The 13,932-nt window shown below is 31.0% G+C and overlaps 1 protein-coding gene across 1 annotated transcript; it reads left to right on the top strand.

Moving 5' to 3' along the window:
- The first annotated feature begins 1,731 nt into the window (after positions 1 to 1,731).
- LOC100783792 (protein DETOXIFICATION 48-like) lies at positions 1,732 to 4,004 on the top strand. The gene is made up of 2 exons (NM_001394680.1): positions 1,732 to 1,973; positions 2,211 to 4,004. The coding sequence occupies exons 1-2, from the start codon at positions 1,839 to 1,841 to the stop codon at positions 3,795 to 3,797; spliced, it is 1,722 nt and encodes a 573-aa protein (NP_001381609.1). The 5' UTR covers positions 1,732 to 1,838; the 3' UTR covers positions 3,798 to 4,004.
- The last annotated feature ends 9,928 nt before the right edge of the window (positions 4,005 to 13,932 follow it).

Raw genomic sequence — 13,932 nt, 5'->3', positions numbered from 1 at the left:
ATTATGAGAATGTTGTGAAGATGAGTGAATGTACTAAGCAAGCAAGAGATAATTAGAAATAAATGCACAAAAAAAGTTGGGACAAACTCCTATTGCAAAAAAAAAAAAGTGGTAGAATCTTATTTTAAGTGGTTTAAACATGTGTGTATGAAGACTAAATGTCTCACTAAAAAGATTTAGGTAAGTTGAAAGGTAGACCAATCAATTAAGGAAGAGAGAGACAAACAAAAAAACTACAAGAAAAAATATTAAAAACGAATTAGAAGTCAATTAATATTATAAGAGTAAATAGTTAGTTGAAGACATATATTTTTCCATCAATTTTTTTTCCTCTATTTACATAAAAATATAATGGATGCACAATCATTGGGTTAGGAATAAAATAATAAAAATATTTAATTTTGAATATTCTATTAAAATATTATTTGAACAGAAATTAGTATATATAATAAGTTTGATAACTATTACAATAGTCATATTTATTATAGCTTTTAATTGGTTGATAACGTAAAAAATTATATTTAAAAATTAAACTCATAATATAATAGTAATAATATATAATAGGTTATAAAATAAAATAATACGTTTAATTAAATTAAGTTATCATCTTGTTTGAAAAGCTTAACCATGATAACGATTAAGTTAACAACAGCTGAAAAATTAAACTTTTTTTTTAATTAAGTGACAATACACGGTATGATAATAATATTAAAAAAAAAAGAGTTGCAGTTAATAAAGAATGAAAAAATACTACTACTACAAGTCTATAACCTATGGTTTAATTTCATATAAGCAAGGGAATTGACTTCTCCATTAGTTCCACTAACCAAATTTCAGGATAAAATTCTTTATTTTTCCATTCACGACAACCAAAAACCAAAAATATGGTCTTCGAAATTGAAAAGGTTATCCATTGCCATCATGATCGAACCAAACTTGTCGTCGTTTTGACGGCTAAAAAAAATCATTAAAGCGAATAAAGGCATTTCATTTTTTTTTTCTTCTTCTTGAGTTTCACCGTCCTATAGATAGCTATGGACTCATTTCCTTTCCAGTTTCCAGACTCAAAGGCAAAGAAATACTTATCAGCCTATAAATCTTCAGATGCCATATACTTCCAATTGTTTTTCACTTTTTAGTAAACAAGTTTTTTTATATCATCATGTACACTTACATAGGGATAGAAATTAGAAAGTGAACAAGGTCGGTTACCGTGGCACCTCCACAAGCATTTTCTTTCCTTCAAGTTTGATCTTTCTTTGACATTCCTTTTAACTTTTCTTTTTAAAAAAATTATTGACCTCTCTTATCTGTATGATATTTTTTTTAGAGACACTACATATATTCTTTATTGATAATCTTAATAAAAATGTTATAAATAACAAAATTTTCCTTATAAAATATTTAACTTAACTGTTTATCCAAAATTTAAATTTAAGATCACTGAAATTTTTTTTGTGTATCTAATATTCCTCTGTCATGAGTCAAAAATTAATTCATCAAAATACTAAAATTCATTTAAAGACATGATATATATATATATATATATATATATATATATATATATATATATATATATATATATATATATATATATATATATATATATATATATATATATATATTATTATTGTTACTATTGTGTGAATTTAAGACACGCTTCAAAAGGGCCCCTAATAGTCTTTAAAAACCCCCTCCCCTTCATCCCAGAAGCAAGAGAAGAAGAGTAGCAGGGGATCATTTATATTTTTCCTACCTTTGTTACATAAACATACACAATCTGCTTTAACTCTTCTTTTTATATTATCTACATCATAAGAGTTCATAGCTAGTGGATCATGTGTAATCCAAAGCCATCTTCCGTATCCCCATTTCTCAGTCCCACAAAATCCCACCCCAAAGTTGTGTACCCTTCCGCTGAATCTGATGATCAAGTTCAAGATGAATTGCACAGATGGCCTACTCTTAATGAGGTAATGAAACAGAATAAGAAAAAAGCAAGTGGTAGTACCATATATACATATATTTTTTATATATATTTTCATGTAAAAAGTAAATTAATGAAATAAAGTAACAGGTTACTAATACTACCCCTCTATAGTGACATGAAAAACAAATAACAATGTTAGTCTTTATGGTGAGACTTACCATTAATTAATATTAACTACTAATCATTATTCAATATCTTTTTTTTTTCTGCATTGATTCAGGCCATGGAAGAAATCAAGGCAATTGGGAGGATATCATGCCCAACAGCCATCACAGGATTAATCCTATATTCAAGAGCTATGATCTCTATGATTTTCCTTGGCTACCTTGGTGAGATGGAACTAGCAGGAGGGTCTCTCTCCATTGGTTTTGCCAACATCACTGGCTACTCTGTGATTTCTGGATTAGCCATGGGAATGGAACCAATCTGTGGACAAGCATATGGAGCAAAGCAATGGAAGATTCTTGGCTTGACACTTCAGAGAACCGTTCTCCTTCTACTCTCAACCTCCATCCCCATCTCATTCATGTGGCTCAACATGAAGAGAATCCTCTTGTGGTCAGGCCAAGACCAAGAAATAGCATCAGTGGCACAAACCTTCATCACTTTCTCAATCCCTGACCTCTTCTTGCTCTCACTCCTCCACCCTCTAAGAATCTACCTCAGGACTCAAAGCATCACATTGCCACTCACATATTGCTCAGCCATCTCAGTTCTTCTCCATGTGCCTCTGAATTTCCTCCTTGTGGTTCACCTCAAGATGGGAATTGCTGGGGTGGCAACAGCAATGGTGCTAACTAACCTCAACCTTATTCTCTTTATTTCCTCCTTTGTGTACTTTTCTGGTGCATACAAGGCCTCATGGGTTTCCCCTAGTGTGGACTGCATCAAAGGGTGGTCCTCATTGCTATCACTTGCAATTCCAACTTGTGTCTCAGTTTGCCTTGAGTGGTGGTGGTATGAGTTCATGATAATGCTGTGTGGCCTTTTGGTGAATCCAAAAGCAACCATTGCTTCAATGGGGATCCTAATCCAAACAACATCTTTGGTCTATGTGTTCCCATCATCACTCAGCCTTGGTGTTTCAACAAGGGTAGGGAATGAGTTAGGTGCAAAGAATCCTAGAAAGGCAAGAGTGTCAATGATAGTTTCACTCTTTTGTGCTCTGGCTTTAGGCCTTGCAGCAATGCTATTCACCACCTTGATGAGGCACCAATGGGGGAGATTCTTCACCAATGACCATGAAATTTTGGAACTTACATCACTGGTGCTGCCAATTGCTGGCCTTTGTGAGCTTGGGAACTGCCCTCAGACCACAGGCTGTGGAGTCCTGAGGGGAAGTGCAAGACCAACCATTGGTGCCAACATCAATTTGGGCTCATTTTATTTGGTGGGTATGCCAGTGGCTATCCTTTTGAGCTTTGTGGCCAAAATGGGGTTTCCAGGGCTCTGGCTTGGGTTGCTTGCAGCCCAAGCCTCATGTGCCGGCCTCATGTTCTATGTTCTTTGTACAACAGATTGGAATGTGCAAGTGGAAAGAGCCAAGGAACTCACAAAATCTTCAACAACAACAACTACTGCTATGACTGCGACTATTGCTACGACTTCTTGTTCTACTTCTCCTAATTGTAACTACAAATTGTTACCTACACTCACCAAAAAAGAAGCTAACATGAACAAGAATGCACATGTTTGTCTCGAAGAGATAGTTATTACTAGTGGTGGTGGTGGTGATGAGCTTACCAAGATATCTTCAGTTGAAACAGATCCACTGATCATTCCAACTACCAAACATACTCAAGTTTAGTTAAGTTAACCAGAGTGCTTTTGTTTTTTTTTTTTTTTTTTGGCACCCTACTCATTTATTTTACCTTCATTTATTGGATTGTACTGTAGCATAAAATTGCCCCTCCTTTTTTTGTCTTGTTTCTTCATGTTGTATTATTAATACCCATCTTTTTCTTTTCTTTTGTTTCTTCAGGTTGTATTAGTAATAATTGCAATTGAGAAAAAAAAGAATGTTTTTTTCTTCTTCTTCTTCTAATTACTTCCTCATAAAGACATTCATGGAAAGTAGTTGGATAGAGGGCAAAAGGGATTTCTACCTGACTTTGGTACTGATCCCATTCCATAAAAAGCCAAACGAACTAAAAACGGAAAAATAACCTCTGATACTATTATTAACACTAGGCCTAACAACCCAATGTAAGTAAATTCTCTGAGCATCCAGTTCTTATTCTTATTCTTTTATCCTATTTTACAACAATAAAGCAAATGAAATGATGTAATATTCGAGCTATACAGCAAAAAACTTGTATCCTAGTCTCTTGGAGTTCTGTAATGCGTGTGAAAACGTTATATTTATTAAAATGCTAACTTTCTGTGGTTCTAATTAAAAAGGGCATTTGTTTTGATGTGCTGCAACAATATCTTCTATCAATAGTTAAAATTAATCCCTTTAGGGAGGCAAGATAACATGATGGAGGGTTTCACTTTGCCTAACAAAGTCTTTTTGATAAAATATGTTTTCGGTATCTCAAAATATATTGAAATTTGGTTTTATTTCTTATAAAATTTAATACGTATTAAATTTTTATAAAAATTAAAATTTAAGTTTTGAAATATTTTAAGGATAAAAAAAATCATTTTAATACAAGTCTTTTTTAGACAATATGGTGTGGAATGATGGTCAGATAATTTTTTCTTAAGTTAAGAAGTCGAACATAGATCCATATATATAAAAAATATATGTTAAGAGAGAAAAAAAAATATCTTTAAATGGATCTTAGTGTTTAAAAAATTAGTTCATAACTTCCAGTCGAACAATACCTAGTTAAGCAAAAGCATAAGTCTTTTTTATAACAGTCATGAATCGTATCTTAGTTAATGTGCCTAAAGAACCTTATTATCTGCAAATTGTATCGTGTTTTATTGATAAGAATAAGAAGCATTTAGCAAACACATTTTAACATCCTTGTACCACACTGTTAGTGGAAGAAATCTAGAAAAAGACTCCACTAATAAAGAGTGAACCTTACTAGGACCAACATAATATGCTACCAAGTAATAAATAGGTTGAAAAGAGAGCATTCCTCCTCTAACTAATGTTTTTCATGGCACAATGCACATTGAATAGAATGACCATTAGTGGACGATGTTATGACATTGGCAATGAAAATGGGTAGAGAAGATATGTTTCTCTTTTTTCAAGGACACAATAGTGTCTGTACGATTTGTAGATAAGCAAAGAAAGAATGCGGTTGAATACAAAAACATTCATAGATGAAATGCATGCACAAAGCATCTGCACAGAGAGGCAGTAGTAAAAGAATGATAACAATAATTGGCAATAGAGAATATATACAGAAGAAGGGTATTGGGGGGGCCTGCTTCAAACTGTGCATACAAATCCATCTATTATTGCCCCTGTCTATTTCTCAGATGACAACAAAATTGGAACAGTGCCCTTTGCATCACCACTTGCCCTCCACCTTAGGTTACCCTCTTTTTTTTTTCTTTTCTTTTTTACAAATTGTATTTTTCACAAAAGATAATCATGCTCCAGTTCCAAATGATCATTGTAGACAACACAATTCTCTATCAAAATATTTAACGTAATTATATATTTAATATTCAAATTTAAAATATCTGATTATATTGAAATAAACCCATGTCAATTGATTCATATATTTGATTTCTCTTTTGCCCCAAATTATCACCAAACACCACTTTAGATAACTATTATTATGAATAACAAAAAAGTACTTTGGTTTATTTATTTTAATTCCTTTTCTTCATGTGCACATTTTCTCCAACACAATGTGGTACAGGTCCCATCTTATTTGAAGTTTGGAGGGGAATACCTAAGGTCAAGTTTTGTCCTCTTCTCCTTCTTTTCCGCTATTTATGTAGTAGTGCTTGAATTGAAACCACCCCTCATGTCACCTTATCTTCAATTTTTCAACTTGTATAAATAATATCTGCATTTCCAGCATTAATCCCAATTAACGCACGCACTCTGCTAAACAATAATTATTATTGTTAAGAATAGTCCCACATCGGGTAATTCATGAACATGATAAGTATTTATATAGCTGGGTAGACCACCCCCTTATGAACCGGTTTTTAAGAGGATCTTTCGGATGCCTTGGTTGCACTATAAATTTAATATGGTATCAAAGCCATATTATGCTTCTATCCGATGGATGCCGCCAGCCCCCCACATCGGGTAATTCATGAACATGATAAGTGCTTATAGCACTATGAACATGCAACAAACACTTGTCTAATTTTTTTTTTTTATCAATTTTCCTAAAAATCAACCTAAAAGATTAGATTATAAAATTTCTTTTAAAAATTAATTTTTTTTATTAGTAGGAATTGAGCATGATATCAAGGGATTTACAACGCATGCACACCCTATTCAATTAATCGAACTAGACCCCCCCCCCCACCCCTAAAATTTGCCTATTTTAATAACTTATTTCAAATAATGTTATACTTTCTTCTCTTCTATTCACATGTGTAGTTTGCCCTTTTTGCACAACATCATCGGTTCACTTTCTCGAGTACGTGTCATTGGTTATTTTCCAATTGTCATTGCCTCGTTGGCATCTGATCATCTCGCTTGGTTGACTTCATGTTCGTGGTCCCTCTATTTGTTACTTCGTCTTGTTTTTCTTTTCTAGTTTACTAGCTTCCCTCTTCTTTGGGATATTTCTGGTACACCCTTTGTTCGTCTTAATATAAATCTTAATTATCAATTTACATTTTTGTCATGTTTATCATATATATACCACATTCTCGAGTCTTATGTTTTAGATTTTAGTTGTGTCTTGGTGTCCTGTCGTGTCCCATATCCGTGCTTAATTAATAGATAGAGAGAAGGAATCAAGTTATTTGAATATTAATTCTTTTAAAGTTATTTCTTATCTCATTATTTTTTTTTGTTTTTGGAATCTAATGGTTAAAATTAATTATTTATTAGAATCATTAGACTTCAAGAAAATAAATGATGAGAATGAAAAGTAACTTGATCTCTTGTCATATATACATATATAAAAAATATGTTATGAACTTATAAAATCATTTTACAATATGAATATGAGTACATAAACTCTCTCTCTCATATTTGCTACCAATTTTTAATATTATCATACTCTTATATTAACAAATTATTATTAATATTTATCAACTAACTCGGTTGGTTTTTGTTGATCAATGTAGTGAATTGTTATTTTAAACCCTTCCATAATGAGTCGACTCCCACATATAAAAAAATTATTATTATTTTGTTTGAAAGAAAAAAAAATATTATTATTATTATTTGGTATTTGATATTTAATATATTTATAAATTAAACATTTATTTGATCCTTAATTTTGTTTTCTTTTGTTACTTTTTTGACATAAAGGTCTAGTTTTGCATAAATATCTAGTATTTTATTAGCAGTGATTTTGGTAGAATTAATTTTAAGAAAATTGATTTGTTTGGGTGAGTTAAGATGAAAATTTTCGTTTGGGTGGTAAAGTGTACATAAGATATAACTTGCAAGTCTTACCTAAAATTCGTTCTATATCTAATGAAAAAATTTAAAAAAAAATCACTTCTCGTAGAATCAATTCTACCCAATATAGAGAATTGATTTTGTCCACCTCAATTTGACAACCAACTCGTATTCTACTGTAAAAATTCAATTTGTTGCCATAAAATGTGATTCAAAATTGATTCTGTGTTATTATTCAAGTGGGAACTATATAAATAAAGTATAAAAGATTGCAACAAAAAAATATAAAATAGTAAAAATAAATTGGGATAACGGATTAGCCCATCTCCTGGTAAGCTTAACTTGCATGAGTCAAGCAATTTTTGGATTACATCAAGTCGGATCATATTAAAGTTGAATTTTTAGAACTAAATTAATGTGACACTTTTAATTTTGGGGTAGTGTTAAGTTGAAATCTTATATCCAAAATTAATTTCACTATTTTAAAATGGTTTTTTTTTATTGATAAATGTTAGTTGTTGTTGTTTTTTTTACAAGGATAAATATTAGAGTAGTTGTTAATTGTTATTTAAAACTTAAAAGGTTATATTCAAATAATTTTTTATTCCCTTTGAGTTAGTTTAGTTGGTTAAGTTATGAGAGACATAAATTATGAGTGTGCAATTTTGATATCTAGTAATGCATTGTCCCTTTATCACTACCTTATTCTTTCTCCCCTTCCTCTGTCGTGAGGCCTTCTTTAAGCTTCTCTTTGTACAAAAAGAGAAAGGATATAAACAACTCATGCTTTCCATAAATATAAATCTTATAATTTCAACATATTAAAATTTCACAAAACTTATCCTTAGACTTTCTAACCAATATCTAACGAAGTTTGCATTACTACTTAATTTGCACCTATATGGCTATGCTTGAGATACCTAAGGTTGTCACCAAATAAGGACCACAATCATTTCTTCTTTGGTAGAGGGAATAAACCCATCGAAAGTAAGACCCTATAGGTACCTACATTATCAAAGACTACTCCACGCCTGCAAGGCTATGTTTGAGAAACCTCTAGGATTTTTCACCACACAGGGAAACAAAGGTTTTTCTACTCCTAGGATGGATATCCAAAGACTAATATTTATATGCATTTGGTGTAAATGAAAAAGTAATTTCCTATATATGGTAAATCGACAAGCAATATCGATATACCTTAAAAAAACAACAGCATGATCAATTTATTATAAATTGTATTAAAAAAAACAGGCAAGTCAATATTCTCATCTTAAAATAAGGTTTTTTTTAACAAACATCAAAATAGGCAATGACAATGCCTATTTTTTTGTCCTTTATGTTTTTCACATTTTTTTTCATTTTAGTTGTTTATGTTTACGAATTGATTCATTTTAATCATTTTTGGTCAATTGTCGTTAAATAAAATTTAATATCTGCTAAGTTGTTATTGATGGATGGATTGGTAAGTGCACCAATGTGTTCTAAGTAGTAAAGTTAAAATAGAAGTCCGAGTATCGTATCCATACTGACTTTATTTGTACTTAGGTAGATGAATATTTAATTAAGAAAAAGATTTGAAAAAGATAGTAGAAAATAGTAAATTAAATTATTGAAAATTAAATCAAACAAGAAAAAGAATTAAACATAAATTAATTAAGGACAAAAAAGATGAGAAAATCCAATATTATTGTAGAAGAAAATTCAAAAGATGAGAATGTTGGAAACTTAGCCTACCAGAGTTACTATTTGATGTAATGTTAATGATTTTTCTCTATTTATAATTATTCCAATTTACACCTACATCTACTAGTATACTCTAACTTTGATCCCCTGCATGGAAGAACTTAATTTATCTATTTTCTCACTCAAATCTCTTTGGAGAGCTAAAATAGTAAATTGCATTAAGAATATAGATGTATAACAGGCTAAACAAATATGAACTTATCCCTAGTGATGACTTTATTTATATGCTCTTTCCCTGTTCTATTAGAAAATAATATTTCCCAACATTATCCCTAAAATTTACAATGCAAATGGGTGATCAAGTCACAAGCAATAATATTAAGCACATGAAAAGATAATACAAATGTAATATTCATAAATAGATAGGAAGGGAAATTACTTCAAGAGTAGTTGACCGCCAAGTTCCCAACAAAGGGAATTTAGTCTCTCATTGTCATGGAGGTTTTACAATTGCAAGAGGAAAATATTTAGTAAAGGGGAAGAAGATAAGAAAGGGAATGGAGGAAAGGAATGACTCTCAATGTTTGTTTCTCATTCTTCTAGCCTTTGTCTTCTATAAAAAATTGTATTCTCTTGAAATTTCGGTGTCTTTTTCTTCTTCTCTATTATTCTTTTATAGGTGTAGATTAACAGGATTATTGCACTAAGTTTGTCTTTACTTTCTTGAATTAGTCTATTTTTCTTAATTGATCATGTTTTCTTTAATTAGCCCCGATTTCTTTAATTAATTTTGTTTTCCTTAATTAGCTCGTTTTTCTTAATTATTCATGTCTTCTTGAATTAACCTGTTTTTTTTACCTTTATTTTACTCATTAAGCATCATAAATTCATCACTTTTAATATTCTCTGCACAAAAACTTAAATTATGTTAATTTAACAATTATTTGCTAAAAAAGAAAAAATTAAGAGAGAAAAATTATAAATTTCTATATAATTTAACCCCAAAATATACTTATAATTAACAGTTATCAAATTCCCCCAAATTTAAAGCTTTGCTTGTCCTCAAGAAAAAAGAAAAAAATTCAGAGTTTATCAATCACAATTCATGAGATAATTGCATACATTCCAAAAAACTTCATTGGTTTATTCTCAAGTTCACAGTTGTCGTAAGTTCATGAAAAGAGCAGAACAAGATGCACTTCAAATGAAATGGTTAGCAAGGATGATAATCACCAACTTCAGTCCTCACAAGGCTACTATTTCTCTCAATCCCACAAATGTCTCGATAAAAGTGTTTTAATTATAAAAACTGAATAGTGAAATTCTCAACTTTGAACATGATCTTAGTCAATGCTATCAGACATGCACAATATGGATCACTAAGCACTTTATTAGGCTTGTAATATGGGCTAACAAAGAAATCATGATTTTTCTAGGATTCAAAGCTTAGGATCTAGGAGAGCATTCATTCCCCCAAATTATTTACAAATTACAACTTTGAAATTTTCACATCACCAACCTTATTTGCTTTGCTACTCTTTTCAGATGAGAATGTTGAGAACATAGCCTACCAGAGCTACTCTTTAATATAATGTTAATAATTTTCTCTATTTATAATTATTCTAATTTACACCTGCATCTACTAGTATACTCTAACTTTGGTCCCCCGCATGAAAGAACCTAATTTATCTACTTTCTCTCTCAAATCCCTTTGCAGAGCTAAAATAGTAAATTGCATTAAGAATAAAGATGTATAACAGGCTAAACAAATATCAACCTATCCCTAGTGATGACTTTATTTAGATACTTTTTCCCGATTCTATTAAAAAATAATGTTTCCCAACGCTACCCCTTAAACTTATCATGCAAATGGGTGATCAAACCACAAGCAATAATATTAAGCACAAGAAAAGATAATGCAAATGTAATATTCATAAATAGATAGGAAGAGAAATTACATAAAGAGTAGATGGCTACCAAGTTCCCAACAATGGGAGTTTAGCCTCTCATTGTCATGGAGGCTTTACAATTGCAAGATGAAAATATTTAGTAAAGGGGAAAAAGATAAGAAAAGGAATGAAGAAAAGAAATGACTCTCAATGCTTACTTCTTCTTCTAGCCTTTACCTTCTATAAGGAATTGTATTCTCTTGAAATTTCTATGTATTTTTTCATTCTTCTCTCTTATTCTTTTATAGGTGCAGCGGATTTTTTGCACTAAGTCCACCTTTACTTTACTAAATTAGTCTGTTTTCCTTAATTAGTCTACTTTCCTTAATTATTCTGCTTTCCTTAATTGGCCATGTTTTTCTTAATTAGCTCTACTTTCCTTGTTTATTTCTGCCTTCCAAAATTAACCTTTTTTTAAAACTTTATTTTACTCACTAAGCATTATAAATTCATCACTTTTAATATTCTCTGCACAAAAACTTAAGTGATGTTAATTTAACAATTATTTACTCAAAAAGGAAAAATTAGAATAGACAAATTATAAATTCCTATATAATTTAACCCCAAAATATACTCATAATTAGTGGTTATTAGTTGTTTGTTAAGTGGATGATAAAATTATTAATTTTAATATTGTGGTGGTTTTTCACTGCCACAATGATAATTTTAATTTATCACCCAAATCCCTAATCTATCATCATGTTCTTTGTACCATAACTTAGAACTCCCAACCCATTACAATACGAAACCCATAAACCCCACCACCACAATTCCAAACCTAGAAACGCCAACACCATCGCAACACCAAACTCACTACTATCACAACACCAAACACATCACCAAACAAAAAGATGCGGAGGGACAGAGGAGGAGTTGCATGGGGACAAAAAAGGATTTTTACTCCTAAGGAGCATATTCAAAATGATTTTTTATGCATTTGGTGTAAAAGAAAGAGTAATTTCCTATATATGGTAAATTAACAGTATCAAAATCAATATACCTTTAAAAAAATATTTGTGCGATCAATTTATTAAATTGTATTAAAACAAAACAGGTAAGCCAACAATCTCACCCCTGATTTATTAAAATAATTTTTTTACGAACATGAAAATTGACAATGGTAATGTCTACTTTATTTCTCAATACCGAGTAAGGATAGTTCCTAGAAGCCTATGGTTAGGCTCATAGTGTTCATCTACATGATGCTTCCCAAAGTCTATGAGCATCTCGTTGATGGCGAGGCTTGATTCGATAAAGATAATGAGCCCATCCAAGAGGGAGAAAGCTCACAATAGAGACAACAATGAGATGTTGATGTTAAGAGTGGAAGTGTTCCTTGGAATATTGTCGTTGGCAACATTGCTGAGATATTGTCGAGGTTTTCCTTAGAGCCACAAACAACATTGTTTTGGCATAACCTAAGTTTATTTTGGTTGCTGAAAATCATTGTGGCAAGTCTGTCGGGGCTTCTTTTTCGCATTGTGGATTATCTGTTGTCATCGTCGAACATGTTTAGGCTTTTTGACAAAATTTCATTTTCTTTATTTTTTGTTCGATGGTTGATTGGAATTTGAGAAGAAGGAATGAAAGGTGGAGGTGATGGAAAATTCAACCTTTTCTTACTTGTGTGCCACAAACTTTGTAGTGTGAAGAAAGGAGAAGAAGAAAGAGAAAAGGACACAAAAGGAAGGGGAAAAAAGGGTCACCGTCGCCAAAAATCTCCTTTGACGATGACGAGTTCTGGTTCCAGCCAATGAACAATATGGAGAACGAGAAGAACAAAAAATAATTTGGTAGGGAGAGTTTAGAGTAAAATTGTATAGTAGAGATTAATCCAAAAACTATAAAATATGGTGCATAATAAATCACTTGTGATGGTGGTCTATCTTAAAATTTGTCATATTTACATTAGTTGTAAGTCTAAGACTTACACAAAATCTTTAGACTTGTGAGATAATGTCATGCAACTATACTTATACTAATTTTTATATATTAATTGTTATTATCTTAATTAATAATAATGAGTTTAATGTTTATATACTGACAGTATAAAATAATTTTACACTGTCATCCAATCACAAGTCACCGTTGGAATTACTTTAGGATGATTATTTTAAAAGTCAACAAATTTATATATGATAAGTTGTGATTGAATGATTGTGTAAAATATTTTAAATTGTCAACATATATCTTTTTTCTCAATAATAATACTTGACTTTTTTATGAAAAAAGGTGAGTCTAGATGGGCAAACAAAGTGATTGAAGCAATCTCAACTAAGTTGGTATCCCTCAACCCAAAGAGCACACCACAAATATATTTATGAAAAAAGAATAAGAGATCATAGAGGGACATAAACCAAACCCATGGGGCAAAAAAGAGCAAAGAGCTCAACTTAAATCTAAAAATAGGTAGAGCTTGCCTATCCTTTATGAAAAGATTGTGTATAAGAGAAGGTGTGGAATTCCACCAACAAAATCCATCTATGTTAATACCATGAGAGCCAAAGTATTTGCGCAAGTGTTTGTCTCACGGTAGATATAGTCAAAGAGAATATGCATCACTGTAATAAAATGAATGACATTCTTTCACCTAGTTAAAATGCTCCCAGGCACCAAATCAGCATTTAGTGTTACTATTTAATCCAAGAAGATTTTATAATTTAGACATGCATTTTGATATCATATGGCATTAAGTTCATTATTATAAGTGTTTTATTTCATTGATTTAATTAAAAAGACAACAGTAAAACACAATAAATAAAATTTATATAAAATAAATAATATAATATAGTATAATTAAGAAG

Source organism: Glycine max, chromosome 2 (genome assembly GCF_000004515.6).
Source record: "Glycine max cultivar Williams 82 chromosome 2, Glycine_max_v4.0, whole genome shotgun sequence".
Taxonomy (NCBI): Eukaryota; Viridiplantae; Streptophyta; class Magnoliopsida; order Fabales; family Fabaceae; genus Glycine; species Glycine max.
This window is presented reverse-complemented; position numbering and strand designations above follow the sequence as displayed.